The sequence below is a fragment of the Stegostoma tigrinum genome, chromosome 1 (genome assembly GCF_030684315.1).
Source record: "Stegostoma tigrinum isolate sSteTig4 chromosome 1, sSteTig4.hap1, whole genome shotgun sequence".
NCBI classification, from domain to species: Eukaryota; Metazoa; Chordata; class Chondrichthyes; order Orectolobiformes; family Stegostomatidae; genus Stegostoma; species Stegostoma tigrinum.
The window spans coordinates 150118497-150140040 of record NC_081354.1 but is presented as its reverse complement, the minus strand read 5'-3'; the positions used below and the strand labels follow the sequence as shown (position 1 = coordinate 150140040).

Genomic DNA, 21544 nt, shown 5'->3' with positions numbered 1-21544 from the left:
CTGAGAAATGGAACTGGAAGTGATGCCAACCACCCAGAAAACCAAGGCATATAAATAACAAGCGGGACAGACTACCAACGCTTCACTGGAGGCACACTGATGACGTTACCGAGCTAGGTGACGAAATGTCTGCAATCAAACACCAGCTCAGCGAGCAAATCTACTACCTCATGTATAGCATGAAAATAGGCCCTCCGATCCAACTTGTTCATACTGAGCAGATATTCTAAATAAATCTAGTCCCATTTGCCAGCATTTGACCCATATCTCTCTAAACACTTCCTCTTCATATATCCATCCAGATGCCTTTTAAATGTTGTCATGTTATCTGCATCCGGCACTTCCTCTGGCAGCTCATTCCATACACATACCAACCTCTCTGTGAAAAAGTTGTCCCTTAGGTCACTTTTAAATCTTTCCCCTCTCACCTTAAACCCATGCCCTGTAGTTTTGGACTCCAACACCACTGGGGAAAAGACCTTGACTATTTATTCTATCCATGTCCGCATGATTTTATAAACCTCTAAGGACATCCCTCAGCCTCTGACACTCCAGGGAAAATAGCCTCTTCCTGTAGCTCAAACCCTCTGTCTTTGAAAGCTAGCAGATAAATATTGATGTGACATGCAGTTATAGTCTAATTGATGGTCAACTGAGTGAGCCTAGGACAGCCTTAACTGTTGCTCACCCAATATCTAGTTGTAGTCTTGAATGACAATTAACTTTTTAATAACGGCATAGTTTACCAGATTTATACAAGCTTTAAATCTACAATGTCTCCATTTGGATATAGAAATGAACTGGACTAGAAAACCATTGCATAAATATTTCTTCAGACTACCAATGAATGCAGATTAAAAATGTAGCTTCCCATAAAATAATATCATTACCTAGACATCCAGAGTAGCTTTTATTGCTGTGTGCCTCAATAGTATGGTATTTAGTTGGGATTAAGTCACACAATTTTATGAGTTTTCTTATTATTACATTTTCTGAAGTATGAACTTTTGCTACTATAAATATTGGCACACTTTATTAGATCATAAGAAGATTAACATTTTTGCAATCAGATCACCTCCTTTTCTCCTTAAACTGTCCATGTATTAAGCACCTAACCAATACACAGAATATTGTACTAAGTTTTTTTTAAATGGTGGATGTTGTTTGCTCCAAACATTGTCAAGCCCATCTGACACCATCTGTTTACATTATTTTTCTGTGTTTGTGAAGTCAAAGGATGCTAGTACAAGCAAAAGCTCAACTGTGGATAGTCATCAGTATCAGGAATACACAATCAGTTTCCAGCATTGTTCTGTTACAGCTTTTAGAAGTAGAATATTTAATGTGAAGTTTAGCAAACAAAGAAACACAAACTGTATTTAAGCCATTATATTTCCTATGCAATGTTAATGCACTTGTTTGAATTGCTCTGAACACCATAACAGATCTAAGGACCTTACAGAGCAGAAAGGATCATTCATGCCTTTAATGTCTTTCCCACAACTCAGAACTATCACCTGCTACAAATAGCTTCTGCTTTTTCTTTTAAAAAATACAATGATCTCTGATTCAACTCTTTGTGTGGAAACAACCCATGTGAAGAATTATCTGCTATTTAATTTCCAAGTTTTCCTAAGCATAAGTCTGAAGCAAGATCTATTCATCACTTAACTGAAGAAATGGAGAACCATGTGCTGATGGCACTAAGTTATTTGGCAATACTGAAGTATTTGCAAATATATTAAAATAAATGGTGACTATCAATATCATTTGTGATGTCATAATTGTTGAACTTTTAATACTAACTTCTGCATTTTCCCAGTCTAACCTACAAAAGACTTCAGTGTAAACTTTTGCCTATTTCTTTATTTTTCTAATATTCTACGAAATAATGCTTAACTTTTTTAACTCTTGTTTCTCTTACTACTTTGTACCCAAGCTCTTTTTGTACCTTGGTACCTGAGATAGCGCCACATGTGGTGACATTAATAACTTTTCACTGTACTCCTGTATGTCTACACATGAGTACATGTGACTATAAAATTTTTAAAAATCTAAAAATCTACAACCAAATTGGAATTCGAGAAACAGCAGATTTCCTAAATAGTTACTTTGTATTAATGTGCACAGTAGAGGATGAGGATGAAATGCCAGACATAAGGAAATACAAAACAAATCAAGCAAAGAAATTAACTAGATTCAATGTAAAGAAATAGTGATGGAGAAACGGATGTTATCAAAGATTGACAAATCTCCACACTGATGTTTCTACTCGAGTGCTTTAAAAAGGAACAGGTAATTAAATTGTCAACACATTTATCGTAGAATTTCAAAACTCTAGATTCATAGAGAAGAGAGAGGTAACAGAGAAGAGATATTACAAAATGATAGCGCTATTCTTGTAGCCAGGAATTTAGACACGAGTATGCCCATGGTCTTAGACAGCAATTGTGGACTCTACTGCCTAGAAACAAGGCAAAAGACACAAGAGAATCATTGAATCATAGATTCCCCACAGTGAGGAAGCAGGCCATTGGCCCCATGGAGTCCCCAACAACCCTCTTAACAGCATCTAACCCAGATGAGCCCCTCTACCCTATCCCTGTAACCCTGTATTTCCCATGGCTAATCCACTTAACCTGCACTTCCCCAAACACCATGGGATATGTAGCATTGCCAAACCACCCAACCACACCATCACAATCAACACATACACCAACTTCTCTTCGAAATCTACTATCATTTCTTCAATATCACTGGGTCACAATCTGGCATTCCACACATAGCAATATTGTGAAAATACCTTCATCATGTCAGTTTCTGAGGCTCAAGAAGTTGGTTTATAACTGGATGGTCACTAAATGCTGGTCTTGGTCGCATCTCATTAAAGCAGAATTAAAACTAACACAATTCAAAATTACGTCTGCATCTCCAACCACATACCTCCCTTTTAAGAGATGCAGGCTATCTTTAAGCAGTGATGGAAATATGGCCCTGCTGATAAGTGTCATGAATGAACAATGTCGTTAGTAATGGCGATATGCAGAAATCATCATTAAAGACTGCACAAAGATGCTGTGCTCTTTCAATCACATCTAACAGGTGCAGGTTACCTAAGTTTTCAATGTCACACCTGTTTTTGGAGGTGGACCAACTTATCCAACACAAAATCCACATTAAAGCATAGACTTTAGTCTTTTGGGTTTTATCTTTGTATTGCACTTTTCCAGAATTAACACGGTTTCAAAGCTCTTGAAATACAAATGCTCATGTTGCAGCAGCTGTCAGAATATCAAGCAAAACATCTCAGAACTCAATAAAACCTGATAGCATGCTATGCTTGAGTAATTTCTCCAAGACGTTTGACTAATAATTTCATACGAATTTAAATTAACATTACAGTTATGTGAATGATACCATTCCCATTCTGCTTACAGTGGAAACCTTTTGGCATTGAGCTTTGAGGAGTGAGAGATATGCAAAAATTAGGAATACAAGTAGTATTTTATAGAGTTCAAATAAATTATAAGATTTCACGTAAGATTTGGTCCTTCAGTACTGCAAGTACTAACGTGAGGTCAAACGTTAATTAAAGTCATTCTAAAATAATTATTTGGCTATACAGTAATGCTGAAAAAAAGAAACATTTTGTTAAAGTTTCACCTAGCATTCATCAGGATATTTGCCAAAATACAAACAAATAGGGGAACAGATAATTAACAGGGAACAATGAATAGGGAATTTTAATTTGTAGACAGGGCATACTGATTGGTAGACAAAAGGCCTCTGACTAGTAGGCACGACCATGGAGATTTTACCAACACAATGATGACTAACAGCTAAATTTAAACCTAGCAGGTTAACTCTGATTGGTGAAGACATTGGTCTGAGGAATGAACTGGAAAATGGCTGGCATGTATTTTGTTCAGCTGAAACAGGCAAATGTGTGTATGCAATTTTTTTCCTGCAAATGAATGGCCCTGTGTATTATTGACTGTAATTTCCAATACAGGCAGATGAGCCACACTCAGTGCCTTACTAACAGTCCTAAGTTGGTTGCCGGTGTGACTCTTAGCACTTTAGTTTTATATCTCTGAAGAAAGTTAGTCCCTGCCAAACATCTTGAACACTAGAACCCTGCACACTGCATCACCACGTTCTACCATCATACTGTAACAACAAATATAGACTCTATATTTTCTTACCATTTTTGCTCATACACTTCTGAATGTTGCACCTCCGTATCTTATTTGGGGATGGCTTAACTTCACAAATGCTTCTGTCTTCCTCTGTTTTATTAGTTTTCAAGTTCATGCATTTTACCACCCGCTGTTGTAAACCTCCTCCGCAGGATACAGAGCACTGCATTATCAGAACAAATATTTCAGAGACTATAGCAGTCCAGTATAAACATATATTTTACATTCATTGATATAATAGAGGCCAACAGCGTGCTTATTAAAAAATTCCAACTGGATTTGATTTGAATTCAGCTGGTGAATGTGATTCCATTTGACTTGGAAATAAATGTCTATTCCTATCCTTGTTTTGTCAAATAATAACATAAATTGATTGCTCCTGGGAATTTACAAAGAAAGGTAGTGATTCATTGGTAATATCACAGGAAGATAGGAATACTTGTAGGCCATTCAGGCCCGCAAGCCTGTTCTACCATTCAGTGAGGTCATGGCCGATTTGTGACCTTACTCCATGTAGCTACCTTTTGCCCATATGCCTCAACAAAAAATTATTCATCATAGATTGAAAATTGACAACTGATTCAGCATCCACTGTCATTTGTGAAGAGGTTTCCAAACAACTTCCACCTTGCCAAAATCTTTCTTGAACGATCTGGCCTTAATTCTCAGACTATGCCCCCAGGTCTAGAATCCCCAATCAGTGGAAATAATTTATGTTTATCAACCTTGACTTTCCTGGTAGCATCTTGAAGAATTCAATTAGACACCCCCTAGCCTTCCAAATTTTGGAGAAAACAGGCCTAATTAGTGTAATCTTTCCTTTTAACATATTTCCTCAAGTCCCGGTATCATTCTTGTAAACCTATATTGTACCCGCTCCAAGGCCAATATATCCTTCGTAAATTGTTGTAAAATCACAGGGTCAACCTTCATATAGGATTGACTTCTACGCAAGTTCATAAATCAAATATCTCAAATAAGTGCTGAAGAAACTCAGCAGGACTGGCAGCACCTGTGGAGACAGAAATAGTGTTTACGTTTTGAGCCTGATATTACTCTTCTTCAGAACATATCTGTTTTTATTTCAGACTTCCAGCATCTGTACTATATTGTTTAATTTAAGTACATATTCCAGAAGGTGAAGAAAAGTTTTGTACAGTTAAATTGTGTATATTGTCAAATATGTTAATAAATGACCACTTAAACCATATATTTAGGCCTTTGTTTTGGGGCAATTATTGCAATCCCTGTGGTAATCCACTAGTTATAGGTTGCTACTGTGAAAGTCTGCACCAATCTCCCTCAAACTCCCACCCCACAACCATCCCAACCATCTGTCTTCTATAAGTTAGGTAATCCTCTCCATGCTAACAAATGACACCAACACATTGGGCTCTACTTAACCAGCCTTTATGTACAGTACTCTCTCAAACAACTTTTGGAACATCATATCTGTTGCCTCTACAGGTTCACTTTTATTATCATGCTTGTCATCTCCCCAAGGAACTGTATTAAGTTTGTCAGGCAAGATTTCCCCTTAAAAATAAGAATGTTAGAAATAGGAGCAGGAGTAGACCATCTGGCCTTTCGAGACTGCTCTGCCATTTAATAAGATTGTGCCTGATCTTTTTGTAGTCTCAGATCCACCTATCCACCCTCTCATCTTAACCCTTAATTCCCTTTCTGTTCAAAAATTTATCTATCTTTGCCTTAAGAACATTCAACAAGATAGTGTAAACTGCTTCACGGGGCAGGGAATGGCACAACCCTTTGAGTGAAGAGGTTCCTCCTCAATTCAGTCCTAAATCTGCTTCCCCTTATTTTGAGGCTATGTCCCCCAGTTCTAGATTCCCTCACTAGTGGAAACGGCTTCTATCCGATCTAATCCTTTCATAATTTTATATGTTTCCTTAAATCCTCCCCCTCCACCTCATTCTTCTAAACTCCAGCAAGTACAGTCCCATTCAATCAATCTCTCCTTATAAGGTGACCTGTTAAATTCTGAAATCAACCTAGTGAACCTCCTCTGCAGTGTCTCCAGTGTCAGCACATCCTTTCTCAAGTAAGGAGGCCAAAACTGTACACAGTACTCCAGGTGTGGCCTCACTGGCAATCTATACAACTGCAATGTAGCCTCTCTATTTTTAAACTCCATTCCTCTAGCAATGACGAGCAATATTCCATTTGCTTTTTTAATTATCTGCTACACCTACAAACCAATATTTTGTGATACATGCACAAGGACACCTAGGTCCCTCTGCATAGCAGCATGCTGCAATTTTTCACTATCTAAATAAGTCAATTTTGCTGTTATTCCTACCAAAATGGATGACCTCATACTAACAAACATTGTACTCTATCTGCCAGAACCTTGTCCACTCACTTCATCTATCTATATCCCTCTGCAGACTTTCATGTGTCCTCTGTACACTTTGCTCTATCACTCACTTTGCTGTCATCTGCAAACTTTGACACACTGCACCTGGTTCTCAACTCTAAATCATCTATGTAAATAGTAAGCAATTGCAGTCCCAACACTGATCCCTGAGACACACCAATAGCCACTGAACACCACCCAAAAAAACACCCATTTATCCCCACTCTTCATGAAGCCAGGGTCACCCAGCTAATAAGAGACAACAAGGTGTAGAGTTGGATGAACACAGGAGGCCAAGCAGCATCAGAGAAGCAAAAAAGCTGACATTTGAAGGGTCTCGACCCGAAATGTCAGCTTTCCTGCTCCTCTGATGCTGCTTCGTCTGCTGTGTTCATCCAGCTCTACACCTTGTTATCTCAGACTCCAGCATCGGCAGTTCCTACTATCACTCTACTAATGTTTATTACACATTTCAAAATGCTCTCCTCTCATTTACAATAGCCTAACATTTTCACAATGAAGTTAATGCAACTGGCCTGATTTTTGTCTCCATCCTGTTTGAATAAGTGTGTTAACTTGGCAGCTTTCTTATCATTTTGGACATTCCTTGAATCGAATCAAAAGATAATGGTGCAGATCGATGGACCAAAGAGTCTCTTCTGTACTATATGATTCTAGTCTCATTAAAACTAAATGTAGATTCATTAGGAGGTTAGCAGAAATGGCTCTTACTACAGCAGAGTAGATTATAAAGGGGTTGAATTGCAACTGTTTCTCATTTCAAAAAGATTTTAGAAGCTAGATATTGAGATTGTTTCTGTTGATCTGTGAATCATTTACAAGAAGGTATAAATTTAAAGTGAACATTAAAATTTGGATGCCTTTATGCTGTAAAACCCTGTTATAATCTGAAAATGCAGAGGGCAGAGGGCAGAGGTCACTGACAACACCGATGTTCTCTTGTTGCTCCAGCAAAGAATCAGGGCCAAACAGTATGTATGAAGCTTAACAGTATACTGGCTCTGCAAGATACATTATCAATACACATCTGACTATAGCTAAGCATTTTAAAAATAAAAGTAGGAATATAAAAATATATGTTTGTAATAATAATTATGTTTAACTATCGAATTATTAAGATTCCTTGTTCAATGTTGAGGTGAAATTAACAGATTGAGTTGCAACAGAAATTCAGGTCCCAAAGATTAAATATTTGACTTGCCTCACTCCAGGTTCCAGCTATCCATTGAATACATGGCGGAGTATTGCAGGGCATAACAGTATGAGGCTGAGCCTTCAAATTGCACCGTCCTTCTCCCACACACTGTGCTAGTCTTTCTTGAATCCCAACACCACACGTCCTTGAACACTGGAGGAAAATACATTTATGACATATTCAAGATCTTCAATTAGAATCAAATCGTTTCATTTTACTGAAGCCAAAGCACCTTTTATAGGGCAATAATATCATCAAAAACGTGTATCTCACTTCTATTCCTTAATTACCTCACTCCAAGCAGAAACTTGCCAGTCAGCACAGGCCCTTGGATTGCAGCGAAGGCTTGTGGTTGGTTTGGTTCCGAGCAGCTGGCAGTGGAAAGGTCTCAGTGGCCTTTTGTCATGGCTATCTATACAGTGTATGTCACGGATTTTAACACCACCTCCACAGTTTTCTGAGCACTTTTAATACAGAAGAAACATTAATGAGTAGAAACAGATCATCAGTCTCGAAGGCAGAGTTGGCTTCACTTCATTTATCTGGATAGCATAAAGCCAGCCAAATGCAAGGATCTAGATGACATTGACTGTCAATTCAATGGGAGCGAATAGACCAAGCATGTGTTTCTGTTATTCATTCACAGGATCAGGGTGTCACTAGCTAGGCCAGAACTTAATGCCCATTGCTAATTGCCCAGACAGCAGTCAAGAGTCAATCACGTTGCTGTAGGTTTGGACTTACATGTAACGGACAGAGTTTCCTTCCTGAAAGGACATTAGCGAACCAGGTTTTTCTGACAATCAGCAATGGAGTTTAATTCAGATAAATGGGAGGTATTGCATTTTGGTAAGGCAAACCAGTTATAACTTTAACAGTAACGGTAGGGCCCTGGAGAGTGTTGCCAAACATAGAGACTAGGACTGCGTGTGCACAGTTCCTTGAACGTAGAGTCGCAGGCAGAAAAAAGAAAACATTTGGCACACTTGCCTTCATTGGTCAGAACATTGAAAATCGGAATTAGGATGTCATATTGCAGTGGCATAGGATATTTGAAACTGTGGAAACACAATTTTTGAAAACTGTGCACTCTCTGATGAAGGGTCTAGGCCCGAAACGTCAGCTTTTGTGCTCCTGAGATGCTGCTTGGCCTGCTGTGTTCATCCAGCCTCACATTTTATTATCCCACAATTCTGGTTGTCCTTTTATAGGAAGGATGTTGTTAAACTTGAGAGGGTGCAGAAAAGATTTCCAAGAATGTTGCCATGACTGAAGGATTTGAAGTTTTGGGAGAGGCTGAATAGGCTGGAGTACTTTTCCTTGGAGCATCGGAGGCTTAGGAGTGACTTTTAGAGGTTTATAAAATCACGAGGGGCATGTATAGGGTGAAAAAGCAAGGTCCTTTTCCTAGAATAGGGAGTCCAAAACTGGAGGGCATAGGTTTAAGGTGAGAAGGGAAAGATTTAAAAGGGATGTGAGGGATAACTTTTTCATGCAGAGGGTGGTTTGTGTATGGAATGAGCTTCCAGAGGGAGTGGTGGAGGTAGGTACAATGACAACATTTAGAAGACAACTGGATGGGTCTATGAATAGAAATGATTTCAAGGTTTTTATGTTGCTGGTTGAGGTATATATGTCAGGTCACAGGGTGTAGCTCTCCTGCTCCTCTTCAAAATTGTGCAATTCAAAATAAGTAGGATAAGTTAGACATTATGGCCTAAGTGTTATAAATTTCTATGATCCAAGGATGGATACAGTTTAATTATGCTGGCTTCACTGAATGACATTGTGCACTTTCCTGCAGAAGTCATCATGTCCTCATAATACCCTATCCCAACCCCTAGCCATTTAGATTGGCTTGAGACAGTTCAAGCATCAGAGGGTAAAAAATTCAATTGTTTCAGGCCTGAGCTGCCACTCTACCGTCGGTTATTGGGACTCAGCCAGCAGAGATAAGTATCTACAAGATACCAACTATTGTTTAAATCTCTACCTTCTTTGCACATCCTGCATCCATCAAGTATTTGAGTGCTGTTAAGGTAGAAAACTAAGAAGGTACCACTTGACTTCATTAACACTGGCCTATTTAGACTGCATTCTTATAAACAGATGGCATGCTGCAGGAAAGCCCAGGAATCTAAGGTGGATTGGCACAGATCTAATTCTTTTTCCTTGACCCATGTGCTTGGTATCAATAACTTCCCTGGGCACAAAAGCCAAAATCAAATAGTGTGAACTCACGATGGAGTTAATTCACTTTGGTGAAATGTTGTAAGGTTACGAGATGATGCCAAATTGATGACTCTCTGGACAAGTGAGAATCTAATGGTGGACCGGGTGTGAAGGGAGGATAAGAATTGAAAAGCTAACTGTCCATTTTATACTTAGCACATGTTACTTACGTTGCTCCAGTTTCCGATTTTCCAAACAGCACAAGGGCGTACAAAACATCTCCGAGCAGGAGCTGGCTTTTTAATCTTTTCACAGTGTGAGTCTTCGTCAGCACTACATTCTATTTGTCTCCACATTGCACCAATTCCACATGTTGTAGAACACTGCACAGAATCAATTTACAGGGAAAACTGAATGCACACAAGTCACACCAACAGCATTGTGTAATAAAAGTTGGCTCTATAAAATTAATCAACTGGTATTAAAGGAATAAATATTCTGTGTCTGATCCAGGCATACATCAGCAGTGCACAGCACACAATTTTAGTGCAAAGAATGGTAGAAAGCTCTGTAAAGTTTGGTAGTGCACAACTTTAGATAGAAACATAGACATCAGCACAGCAAACAGAGACCGAAGTAGTAATTTGGCCCTGTAAACCTGCTATGTTATTCATTATGATCACGGCCGATCATCCAAATCAATAGCCTGTTCTTGCTTTTCCTCATGTCCTTTGATCCCTTTACCTCCAAGTGCCCAATCCACCTCCTTTGTACAATTATGCAATGTTTTGGCCTTGACTGCTTCCTACGATAGCAAATTCAACAGAATCTTGACTCTCTAGGTGAAAAAATTTCAATCATTAATAGTTTATCCCATGTCCTTAAATGTGACCCTTGGGTTTGTCCTCATCTGCCTTCGAAAACATCTGTCCTGTATTTACCCAATCTTGTCCTGTTAGAATTTTATAGATTTCTATGAGATCATAGCATTAATTTAAAAAGCAAGTCAGACATCATTGGTAACTAATATTTATGTCTCAACCATCTTAAGTAAAACCTATTGTCTGGTCAATAAGCCATTGCTGTGTGTAAATTGGCTGTCATGTTTCCTAAATTGTAACAATTATTTCACATTATTGTCTATGACGCACTTTGTAAATATGAATGTCTCCCTCCACCGATCTGTGGGGAGGATAGGCATTATCATGACCAAGTCTGACCCTGTCCTTCCCAACAACCCATGGCAGTGACCCTTGAAGGAAGAGTGACTTGCATTGTTATAGACCCTTTAATGACATAGGGCATCTCAAAATGTTTTAGACTCAAGTCTTTCGAGCGAGATTGAATCCAACATCTACTGATTAAGAGATAAGATTGCAACCACTGATCTATGGCAGATATTTCAAAGACATCACAAAGCTACCAGAGAGGCAAGATAGTTAGAGACACTCTACAGAGAGTCAGAAACAAGAAGCATCACAGATCCTGAATAGAACTGCTACCCTCCCTCCAATAGGAGACCAAAATTAGTGGCCTGTATTCCATCTAATATACAATTATAAAATGATATTCTTAAGGTAAAATCCAATTGACATGTACAACATCCTGGTATCCAAATTGATGCCAATCTGAATTGATGTAAATCTCTTATGTTTTGAACTGTTACTCTCTTCCCCTACAAATTTCTCTCTTTCCAATTCTGCTGACATTGGCAAATTTAGTTGGTTCCCTTTTAAGCAAGCCTTCCAAATAATTTAAGAACATTATTTACATCAGAAAGTCTGCACTGACAACCATCAACTCCATGCATAAGAGACTGCATAGGTTTTCTGGGTCTGTATCCCAACATTGAGATATTCACCTCCAATTATCACCATCTCTTAGCATGCTATCTTTCATATAATTGTGTCTCAGATCACTTGCTGGCTTTAGACTTGAAGTTATACTATTGAGCTGATGGAGTGAGAGGGGGTTTAAATACCCACCTATTTAACTCCCTCCAGAATATGGAAAAATAAACTTGCTATCTGCCCTGAATTGCCAGTAAAACTGAAAGCCGAATCTAGCTGCTCCAGTAGGGGACAACAAGGGCCAGGCTTAGAAAACAAAGGAAATTAAGTTTACAGCTTGGACAGACTAACCATGTCTTTGTAAATTCGGCCTTCAATCTGTCCTTCAGCAGACTAATGCCACTCAACAGCTAGATAGATATCTCCAGTTCCTCTCTATGAATTCCATCCCTTCTCATAGCTGAACCAATCTGTTTGTAACCTCTTGTGTCATATTTAACCCTGAGAAAAGCTTTCAACCATGTGCCTACCCTTACTAAGATAACATATTTTCCCTTCCATAACATGTCACCACCTCTACTCCTGCCTCATTCTTTCTGCTGCAACACTCATTAATTGTTTGTTACCTTTCAAACTGATTACTCCTTTGTGCTACTGCTGGCATCCCACATCCTATCCTCCAGAAAGGTCACCTAAACTTCTTACTCACATCAAGTCTCAGTCACCAATCAATCCTGCATTCATTGACCAGTACTGACTTCCAGTACAGCAACTTCTTGATTTTTAAATTCTCGTCTATGCTTGCACTTCCATGGCCTCATTCCTCATTTTTCTCTGTAACATCCTCCAGATCACTAACCCACAAAGATAGTTGCACTCCACTCAACTTAAGCATCTTGAATATCTCTAATTTTTAAACAGTCAAAGGTCAATGGCCTGGCCTCAGTGCTTATGTCCTAAACTTTGGAGTTTCTTCTAAAAACCTCTCTGTCTCTCAAGTATGATTTTTCTCTTTTTAAGACGAACCTCTTTGAACTAGTTTATTGTTAAATCCTAAATTATCCTATTTGTGGCTCAGTGACATGTTTTGTTTTAAAATTCTTCGGTGAAGCTCTTTGGTATATTTTGTTAAGTTAAAAGCATTATACAAGTAAACCCATTGTTGTGTTATGATTCTGCCTTCCGATCCTATAAACACCTTATAATGAGGGCTAGCCAAAAAGAAGATCTGTTTATGGTTAAATCAGAGGCATTTGGTAATAATGGACAAATGTAAGAACAGGAGAGATAGACAAGCAGGATTTCCTGTACAGCAAGGCAGACACAACAGGGTTGCATGTCAAGGTTGGTGGATGAATTTCAATTAAACCTGCTACACAGATAGGGCTTTTCCCCAAGGAAAAATTGATTTGTTGTTGGAGCAGGTGTGAATTTTGTTCCTGGAATCCAGGATTTTTTTAAAAGGATCTGTTAACATTGGGAGATGGGGTGCTCTTTTTACGGAATGTTGTGAGATGTTTAATTAGAAGTTTGTGGATTGTTTTAAAATGCCTCAGATGCTGCAGTGGAATGTGTGATAGAACATAGAACATGGAAAAGGTACAGCACAGTACAGGCCCTTCGGCCCACGATGTTGTGCTGTGAAATAATCCAAATGCAAAAATAAAATAACCTAACTTACATTCCCTTCAATTCACTGCTGTCCATGTGCATGTCCAGCAGTTGCTTAAATGTCACTAACGACTCTGCTTCCACAACTACTACTGGTAAACTATTCCATGCACTCACCACTCTCTGAGTGAAGAACCTCCCTCTGACATCTCCTCTATACCTTCCTCCTAACACCTTAAAACTATGGCCCCTCGTGGCAGTCAGCCCTGCCCTGGGGAAAAGTCTCTGGCTATCGACTCTATCCATGCCTCCTATTACCTTGTACACCTCGATCAGGTCACCTCTCTTCCTCCTTCTCTCCAGACAGAAAAGTCCGAGCTCAGTCAACCTCTCCCTGTAAGACAAGCCCTCCAGTCCAGGCAGCATCCTGGTAAACCTCCTTCGCACCCTCTCCAAAGCCTCCACATCTTTCCTATAATAGAGCGACCAGAACTGGACACAATATTCCAAGTGTGGTCTCACCAGGGTTTTGTAGAGCTGCAGCATAACCTCACGGCTCTTAAACTCGATCCCCCTGTTAATGCAAGCCAAAACATCATATACTTTCTTCACAACCTTATCCACTTGGGCGGCAACTTTGAAGGAGCTATGCACTTGAACACCAAGATCCCGCTGTTCCTCCACACAGCCGAGAACCCTGCCTTTAATCCTGTATTCAGCATTTAAGTTGGACCTTCCAAAATGCATCACTTCGCATTTACCCAGGTTGAATTCCATCTGCCATTTCTCAGCCCAGCTCTGTATACTGTCAATGTCTCACAGAAGCCTGCAATAGCCCTCGATACTATCAACAGCACCTCCAAACTTTGTGTCATCAACAAACATGCTAACCCACCCCTCAACCTCCTCATCCAAGTCATTTATAAAAACTACAAAGAGCAGAGGCACAAGATCAGAGCCCTGCGGGACACCACTCAGCACTGACCTCCAGGCAGAATACTTACCATCTACAACCACTCTCTGTCTCCTGTATGTGCATTATATAATATTATGTGCAGTCTGGAATCTGCATTAGAAGGGATGTGATCGCACTGGTGCAGAAGAGGTTTACCAGGATATTGCCTGGAGAGTTTCAGTTATGAAGAGAGATTGGATGGACTGGGGTTGTTTTCCTTAGAACAGAGAAGACTGTGGGGGGACATGATTGATGTAGAAAATTATGAGGGCCACAGGTAGGCTAGAAAAAAGAGGCTTTTCCCCTTGATGGAGGAATCAATGTCCAAGGGGCATAGGTTTTTGGAAAAGAGCAGAAGGTCTAGAGGAGATGTGTGGTTGAGGCAGAAACCCTCATAGCTTTTAAGAAATAATTAGATGTGCAATTGTGATGCCAAGGCTTTGGATTAGAAGGCTTCAGGTCAAGTGCTGAAAACTGGAATTAGGATATTTTAGTTTTTTTTGATCAAGGCAGATGTGATGGACTGAAGGGACATTTTCTGTTCTAAAGAAGTCTGTGACTTTATGAGTTGATGTTTTCAGAGCAAATTGGCCTGAAGTCCCTTTAATGAGGTGGAAGCTCTTAGCAAACTGTTTCATTAAATTTTGCAGTAACAGTGAAAAGTCTGGAGTGCTCTTTATTTGTTTGCATTGTTAAACAATTTGTATTGCCAACTGGGGTCATCATGAATATTGATGAAATTTCGAAAGCTACAGAACCACTTAACTCAGCAGGGAACCGAGTCAGCAGTTTGTTGAACAATTTTAGGATTTTTAAAAAAACATTATTTGTCCTTGATGTTATTTTCTGATTAGGTGCTTGACTCATTGTTTCTATAATAGATTGACCGCTTGATGCAATTTAACTTTTAAGTTTCTTTACATGGCCCGTTCAAAGGCAAGATTCCTGAGACCTGCCATAGCACTTTTCTTCATTCCTGGGATGTCGTCATTCTTGCTAGGCTGGCATTTATTACTCGTCTTAAATTTCCCAGGAGAAGGCAATGGCGATTAACTGCTTTCTTAAAGCACAGCTGACCTAAGATTGTAGGGACAATTCTGTCAGGATGGGAGTTTCGGGATTTTGACCCAGTAACAATGATAAAATGGCAATACAGATCCAATTATGGACAATGTGTCACTTGAGAGGGGAGCTTGCAGATGGTGGTGTTCCCATGCATAGTCTACACTTGACCTCTAGGTGGCAAAGTTCACAGATTTAGAAGGTGCTGTCAGAGGAATATTGGTTAGTCACTGACATGCATTTTGCAGATGGTAACCATTTCACCACTGTGTATCAGAATGAAAGGAATCCAAGTTGAAGGTGGTGAGCAGGGTTGTAATCAAGTGTGATGTACTGTCCTGGTCAATGTCAAGCTTCTTGGGTGTTGATAGAGCTGCACTCATCCAGGAAAATGGGGAAAACTCCATCATACTCCTGCCTTGCACCTTGTACACGGTGGATATGTCTGCGGAGATAGGAGGTGATTTCCCACAGAATGCCTAGCCTCTTACCTGTGCTTGCACTCAAAATATTTATATGGCTAGTTCAGTTCAGTTTTTGATGAAGGATAGTGCCCAGATTGTTGATAATATGAGATAAGGCAATGGTAATGCCATTGAATACCAAAGTGTGATGGTGGTGAGAATGTAACCTGCTAATTATTAGCCCAAGTCTGGATAGCCTCCAGGTCTTGAATGCATTGCAGGAATATGCCAAGGAAGCTTTGGTGCATGAGTGACCATGGTGGGGGACATAGTGGATATTTTGGTGAGATGAAGTAGGGGCTGAGATTCAAAAGCAGTACATTTATCATTCCAACCGTGCCAATGTCGCCATCCACTGAGGTGGGAATTTAGGTATTCTAGCTGCTGACGTCACTACCAGGGCATCTCCAGAAGTGGCTGAGCCAATTGCTTCCTGTCCCCATCCTAACAGAATGCAAAATGGTGTGTAGAGGGCCTTCCTCAAAGGAGTTGGACCTGCCAAGGCATGGAGCCTTCTGGCTTGACCTTCTTATCTGCCTCATGAAATCCTTACCATCTATTGTTGAGCTTGCCAATGTTTAACTTATACAAACCATGAGAGACTCTAGACTTGTCAGACAACCAACCTGACCAGCATAAAGGTTGTGAAAATTGTTATACAGATGGAGCTGTGTTGTTGTTGTTAGGGCTCGGGTAAAAACTGTCCCCATACCTTCCGATGATGCCACTAAGGAGAAGCAAAAAGATACGAAAGAATGAACCAATAATTAATTCATTATCCTTACCTGAGAAACGATGTTTTGGCACAGGAGGGGGTGTAGAGGAGATTCACTAGAATAATTCCCGAGTTGAGAGAGTTGGTTTATGATGAGCGACTGTGTAGACTGGGATTATATTCATTGGAATTTAGAAGAATGAAAGGAGATCTTATAGAAACATATAAAATTATAAAGGGAATAATATAGAAGCAGGGAGGATGTTTCCACTAGCGGGTGAAACTAGAACAAGAGGGCATAACCTCAAAATCAGGGGAAGCAGATTTGGGACTGAATAAAGGAGGAACTTCTTCCACAAAGCATTGTGAATCTGTGGAATTCCTTGCCCAGTGAAGCAATTGAGGCTTCCTCGTTGAATTTTTTTGAAAGCTAAGATAGATAATTTTTTGAACAGTAAAGGAATTACGGTTAGGGTGAGAGAGTGGGCAAGTGGAGTTGAGGCCACAAAAAGATCAACCATGATCTTATTGAATGGCGGAGCTGTCTCAAAGGGTCAAAGATGGCCTACTCCTAGTTCTTATGTTCTTTTGGGTGCACTTTGTTCATAATGGTCCAGATAAGAGAAGCTGGTGCTAGAGATACTTCAGATACAATTGGACAGGTAAAAATGGAACATCTACCAGTGTTTCTACACTGTGTTGACATTAAAATTTCTAATATTGATAAACTATACTGCATACATTAACTAGAATAATCTTTGTTACTTATAATGAAGACATACCTCACTCCAATTTCCAACCTTCCAATACACGTCATCCAAGCTAACTTCAGGTACAAAATCATCAGAGTCTGCAGTCACATTGGAGAAATTATTTGGTCTATTTGTGGTAGTAATTTTCTTCAAAGGTAATTGTGTGGGAGATTGTGTTTCAGAAGCTGTCAATTTGCTGACAATGGCTCCTTTGAATTTTATCCATTTTGAATCTGTTGTACAAATTCCATTTGAAGTTGTAAGCTCAAGATTATGCTGCAGGTTTGTACTGTTTTCATCATTAAGATTTGGACCATGTGCTAGAATGTCAGTAGTGTTAGAAAACTGCTGTGGATTCAGCATTCTGAAAAGTTTCATTCTTAGCCGTTCCATTGTTGCTTTGAATTTTGGATCTATTTTTAACCTTGGAAAGCCTGGAGATGATACATTTACACGCGGCTTGATTATTTGCATACTACCAGGCTTTACTGTAGTCACAAGTGTTGTCTGTGGACTAGCGGACAACATTGATTCCCCAGCATCCATTGGGACTATATTCGGCTTTAAGGCTTCATCATTGTACTCATTTGTTATGATACCAGCCTGAGGTGCTTCTGTAAATGGAAAATGTTTCTCACCCTCTTCTGTGGTAATGAGGTCAAGGTTTGAGTTACTGTCAGTTTCACCAGCAATATCGTGAGTCTCATTAATACTTTGTATTGTAGGTGTAATGTTTCCAGCTTCAAGGACAATCTTCCTCTTGGTGGTTTCCGCCTCATTGGTCAGATTTTGGTGAATAGAAATAAAGTTGTCATCATAATGTCCATAATGTGATGTATTGTGGTTCTGCTGTTTTGGGGAAGGCTTCTCTTGCTTGTGCAATTGTTTGTTTGTCGTAGTAGCCATAGTTGTCACAGGGCTTCTGCCAGCAGCTGTTGGCACTGTGATGTTGGCAGGAAGAGGTTGCTCAGTGGTCACAGGCACTCGTTTGGGTTTAGATTGAACTTTTGAACCTGAGTGATTAGGGCCATATTTAGGCCTCGGCTTACCAGGGAGATCTTTTGTAAAAATGTTACCATCTTTCGGCTTTCTTGGAGGGAACAGAAGTTTCTTGTTGTTGGGGCAGTTCCGTAAGCCGCACAAACTTTTCACACTTGGCTTTTTGGAAATAATACACAGGTCTTTATTATCCCAAGTGCATGTCACATTCCGTGTGCGGAATCCACCTCCACATGTAACTGAGCACTGAAAAATAAATAGCAAAGATCAAAAGGGATTGCACAGTGCAGTTCAAATATATATCAGCATGCAAGGCAGAATGAGACGAATCAGCTACCAAACGGAACAAATAATTGCTTTATACATCTTGTTACCCTTTAGACTTGCTCTAACATTAAAAGACAGTTTAGAAAATCTTTTTCTTTGCTACTTTACATACTTTCACCCAGTTCATAAATCTAGCGAATTTTCTTTGGTCAGCTGAGTCTATCAACATTCCTCAGCATTTTAAAACTGATACAACTATGTTTTTTCTGAATAACAGTCTATAAAGTAGACCATGATGTGGAGGTGTCTGTGTTGGACTGGAGTGTACAAAGTTAGAAGTCAGGCTGATGAAGGGGCTATGCTCCAAAAGCTTGTGATTTCAAAGAAAACTCTTTGACTATAACCTGGTGTCGTATGACTTCTGACTTTGTAAAGAACGCAGTTCCTTTTGTATATTGGAACGTTAAAGCTAAAACTGCTTCTATTTCTCAATATGCAGTACAAACAGCAGTCTCTCTCTCAATAAGGCTTCACTAAACATCTCTACACCAGAATTGGAAAAAAACTACATAAAAACAACAAATGATGGTATTGCAAAAAAGCTCTAGCAGTATCTGTGCTGAGAGGAATAGTCAATGTTTCAAGTCTTAGTTTCCTCGACTATGATCTGCATGCCAATGAATGGATATCAATAATCATTGTGAGTGGTTCCAACATAGTGAACTGATATTCCAAGTATAATACTCAATACTTCTAAACTAGTGAACCAATGTTTATCACACTTGGGATATTGCATACATTTCTGGTCACCAGAAAGATGTCGATGCTTTGCAAAAGAAGTTTACCTAGTTTACAGGATTGCGAATGGCATGGATAGAGTAGAAGTATGAGGCATTTTCCCAGGATGATGGGGTCAGTTATTAGGGGACACTGTTTTAAGGTGCAGCAGGGAGATTTTAAAAGAGATGTGCTGGGCAAGTCTTTAACAAAGGGTGGTGAGTGCCTGGAACGTGCTGCCAGAGGAGCTGGTGGAGACAGATAACAATAGCAACATTCAAGAAGCATCTGGATGAATACATAAATAGGAAGGGAATAGAGGGATACGGATCATATTAGTGAAGACAGTTTTATCATGGAAGGGCAAAATTTGTCGGTGCAGGCTTGGAGGGCTGAAGGGCCTGTTCCTGTGCTGTATTGTTCTTTGGGTTTCGTTCTCGTTCTTTGTTCTATGTGCTACTGAAAGGCTTGACTTTTCCAAGCAGTGACAGTGCTGGGTGCTTTGTAACTGCGCACAAAGATTCTTCAAAACCACACTGTTGCCCATTTCAATCTTCTGGTGTCCACTGCCAAGAAAAAAATACAGTGCAATATCTCTTGAGGAATTTCGTTAGAGTGCAGGAGAGTCAGGGGTTGAGAGGAAATACGTTCCTTTTGTGATGCTAGCTACTTTATTCTGACTCTGAACAATAAAGGTCCCATCTTTGTGAGTGGTGTTCTTATTGGAATGCATGAATTATAAATGAAGGAAAAAGTAAAGGGTGAATGGATCTCTGGGTCAGGGGTTGGTGAGTAGGAGTGGGCAGGATGGGGAGGAAGGTGAACTGACTAAGTGGGTAAGGTGGGTGAACAGGTAGGTGGATAATGTGGGTGATTACCACCCCATCCACCTTCTACCTGACGCAACTGTTACCTTAGCTGGAATCCCATGTGCCACCCTACCCATTTAATTCATCCAGCCTGTGGGTGTAGCTTCTGAGCTCATTGTCTTTGCTGGGTTTGCTGTGTTGAGGGAAATTTGCTGCATTACAGAATGGAAATCCAAGCTTTCTCAGGTAAGCGGGCAGTTTTCTATCCGATTAATGCTGGACGCAGAGGCTCTGGCATTCTCCTGAAGGTTTTGACCAATGTCAATAAATATTACATAAGGGAAGACAACGGCCGAATGGTATTATCGTTGGACTGTTAATCCAGAGATCCAGATAATATTCTGGGGACTCTGGTTCGAATTCTGCCATGGCAGATGATGGAATTTGAATACAATAAATATCTGGAATTAGAGTTTAATAATAACTGTGAATCCATTGTCAATTGTCAGGAAAAACCCATCTGGTTCACTAATGTCCTTCAGGGAAGGAAACAACCATCCTTACCTGGTCTGAACTACTTGTGGCTCCTGACTGACTACAATGTGGTTGACTCTTAACTGCCCTCTGGGCAATTAGGGATAACAAAGAAAAAGAAAATTACAGCACAGGAACAGGCCCATCAGCCCTCTAAGCCTGCGACAATCCAGATCCTCTGTCAAAACCTGTCACCTATTTTCCAAGGTTCTGTATCCCTCTGCTTTTTGGTTGTAGGTGGTAAGTATTCTGTCTGGAGGTCAGTGCTGAGTGGTGTCCCGCAGGGCTCTGTTTTTGGGCCTCTGCTCTTTCTGGTTTTTATAAATGACTTGGATGAGGAGGTTGAGGGGTGGGTCAGTATGTTTGTTGATGACACAAAGGTTGGAGATGCCGTTGATAGTATCGAGGGCTATTGCAGGCTTCAGCGAGACATTGACAGAATGCAGAGCTGGGCTGAGAAATGGCAGATGGAGTTCAACCTGGATAAATGCCAAGTGATGCATTTTGGAAGGTCCAACTTAAATGCTGAATATAGGATTAAAGGCAGGATTCTCGGCAGTGTGGAGGAACAGCGGGATCTTGGCGTTCAAGTGCATAGCTCCCTCAAAGTTGCCACCCAGGTGGATAAGGTTGTGAAGAAAGCATATGGTGTTTTGGCTTTCATTAACAGGGATCGAGTTTAAGAGCCGCGAGGTTATGCTGCAGCTCTACAAAACCCTGGTGAGATCACACTTGGAATATTGTGTCCAGTTCTGGTCGCCCTATTATGGGAAAGATGTGGAGGCTTTGGAGAGGGTGCAAAGGAAGTTTACCAGGATGCTGCCTGCACTGGAGGGCTTGTCTTA

The 21544-nt window shown here is 40.1% G+C and overlaps 1 protein-coding gene across 1 annotated transcript in view; it reads right to left on the bottom strand.

Annotated features, from left to right (window-relative positions):
* The window catches only part of adamts12 (ADAM metallopeptidase with thrombospondin type 1 motif, 12), a 532086-nt gene that overhangs the window by 38996 nt on the left and 471546 nt on the right, over positions 1-21544 (bottom strand). Inside the window, exons 19-23 of the mRNA XM_059649383.1 lie at positions 17344-18558; positions 10195-10347; positions 8083-8256; positions 7799-7945; positions 4206-4362 (exon numbers count right to left, since the gene is read on the bottom strand). Of these exons, the coding sequence (XP_059505366.1) occupies positions 4206-4362; positions 7799-7945; positions 8083-8256; positions 10195-10347; positions 17344-18558 (1846 nt within the window). The remainder of the gene's footprint in view (positions 1-4205; positions 4363-7798; positions 7946-8082; positions 8257-10194; positions 10348-17343; positions 18559-21544) is intronic.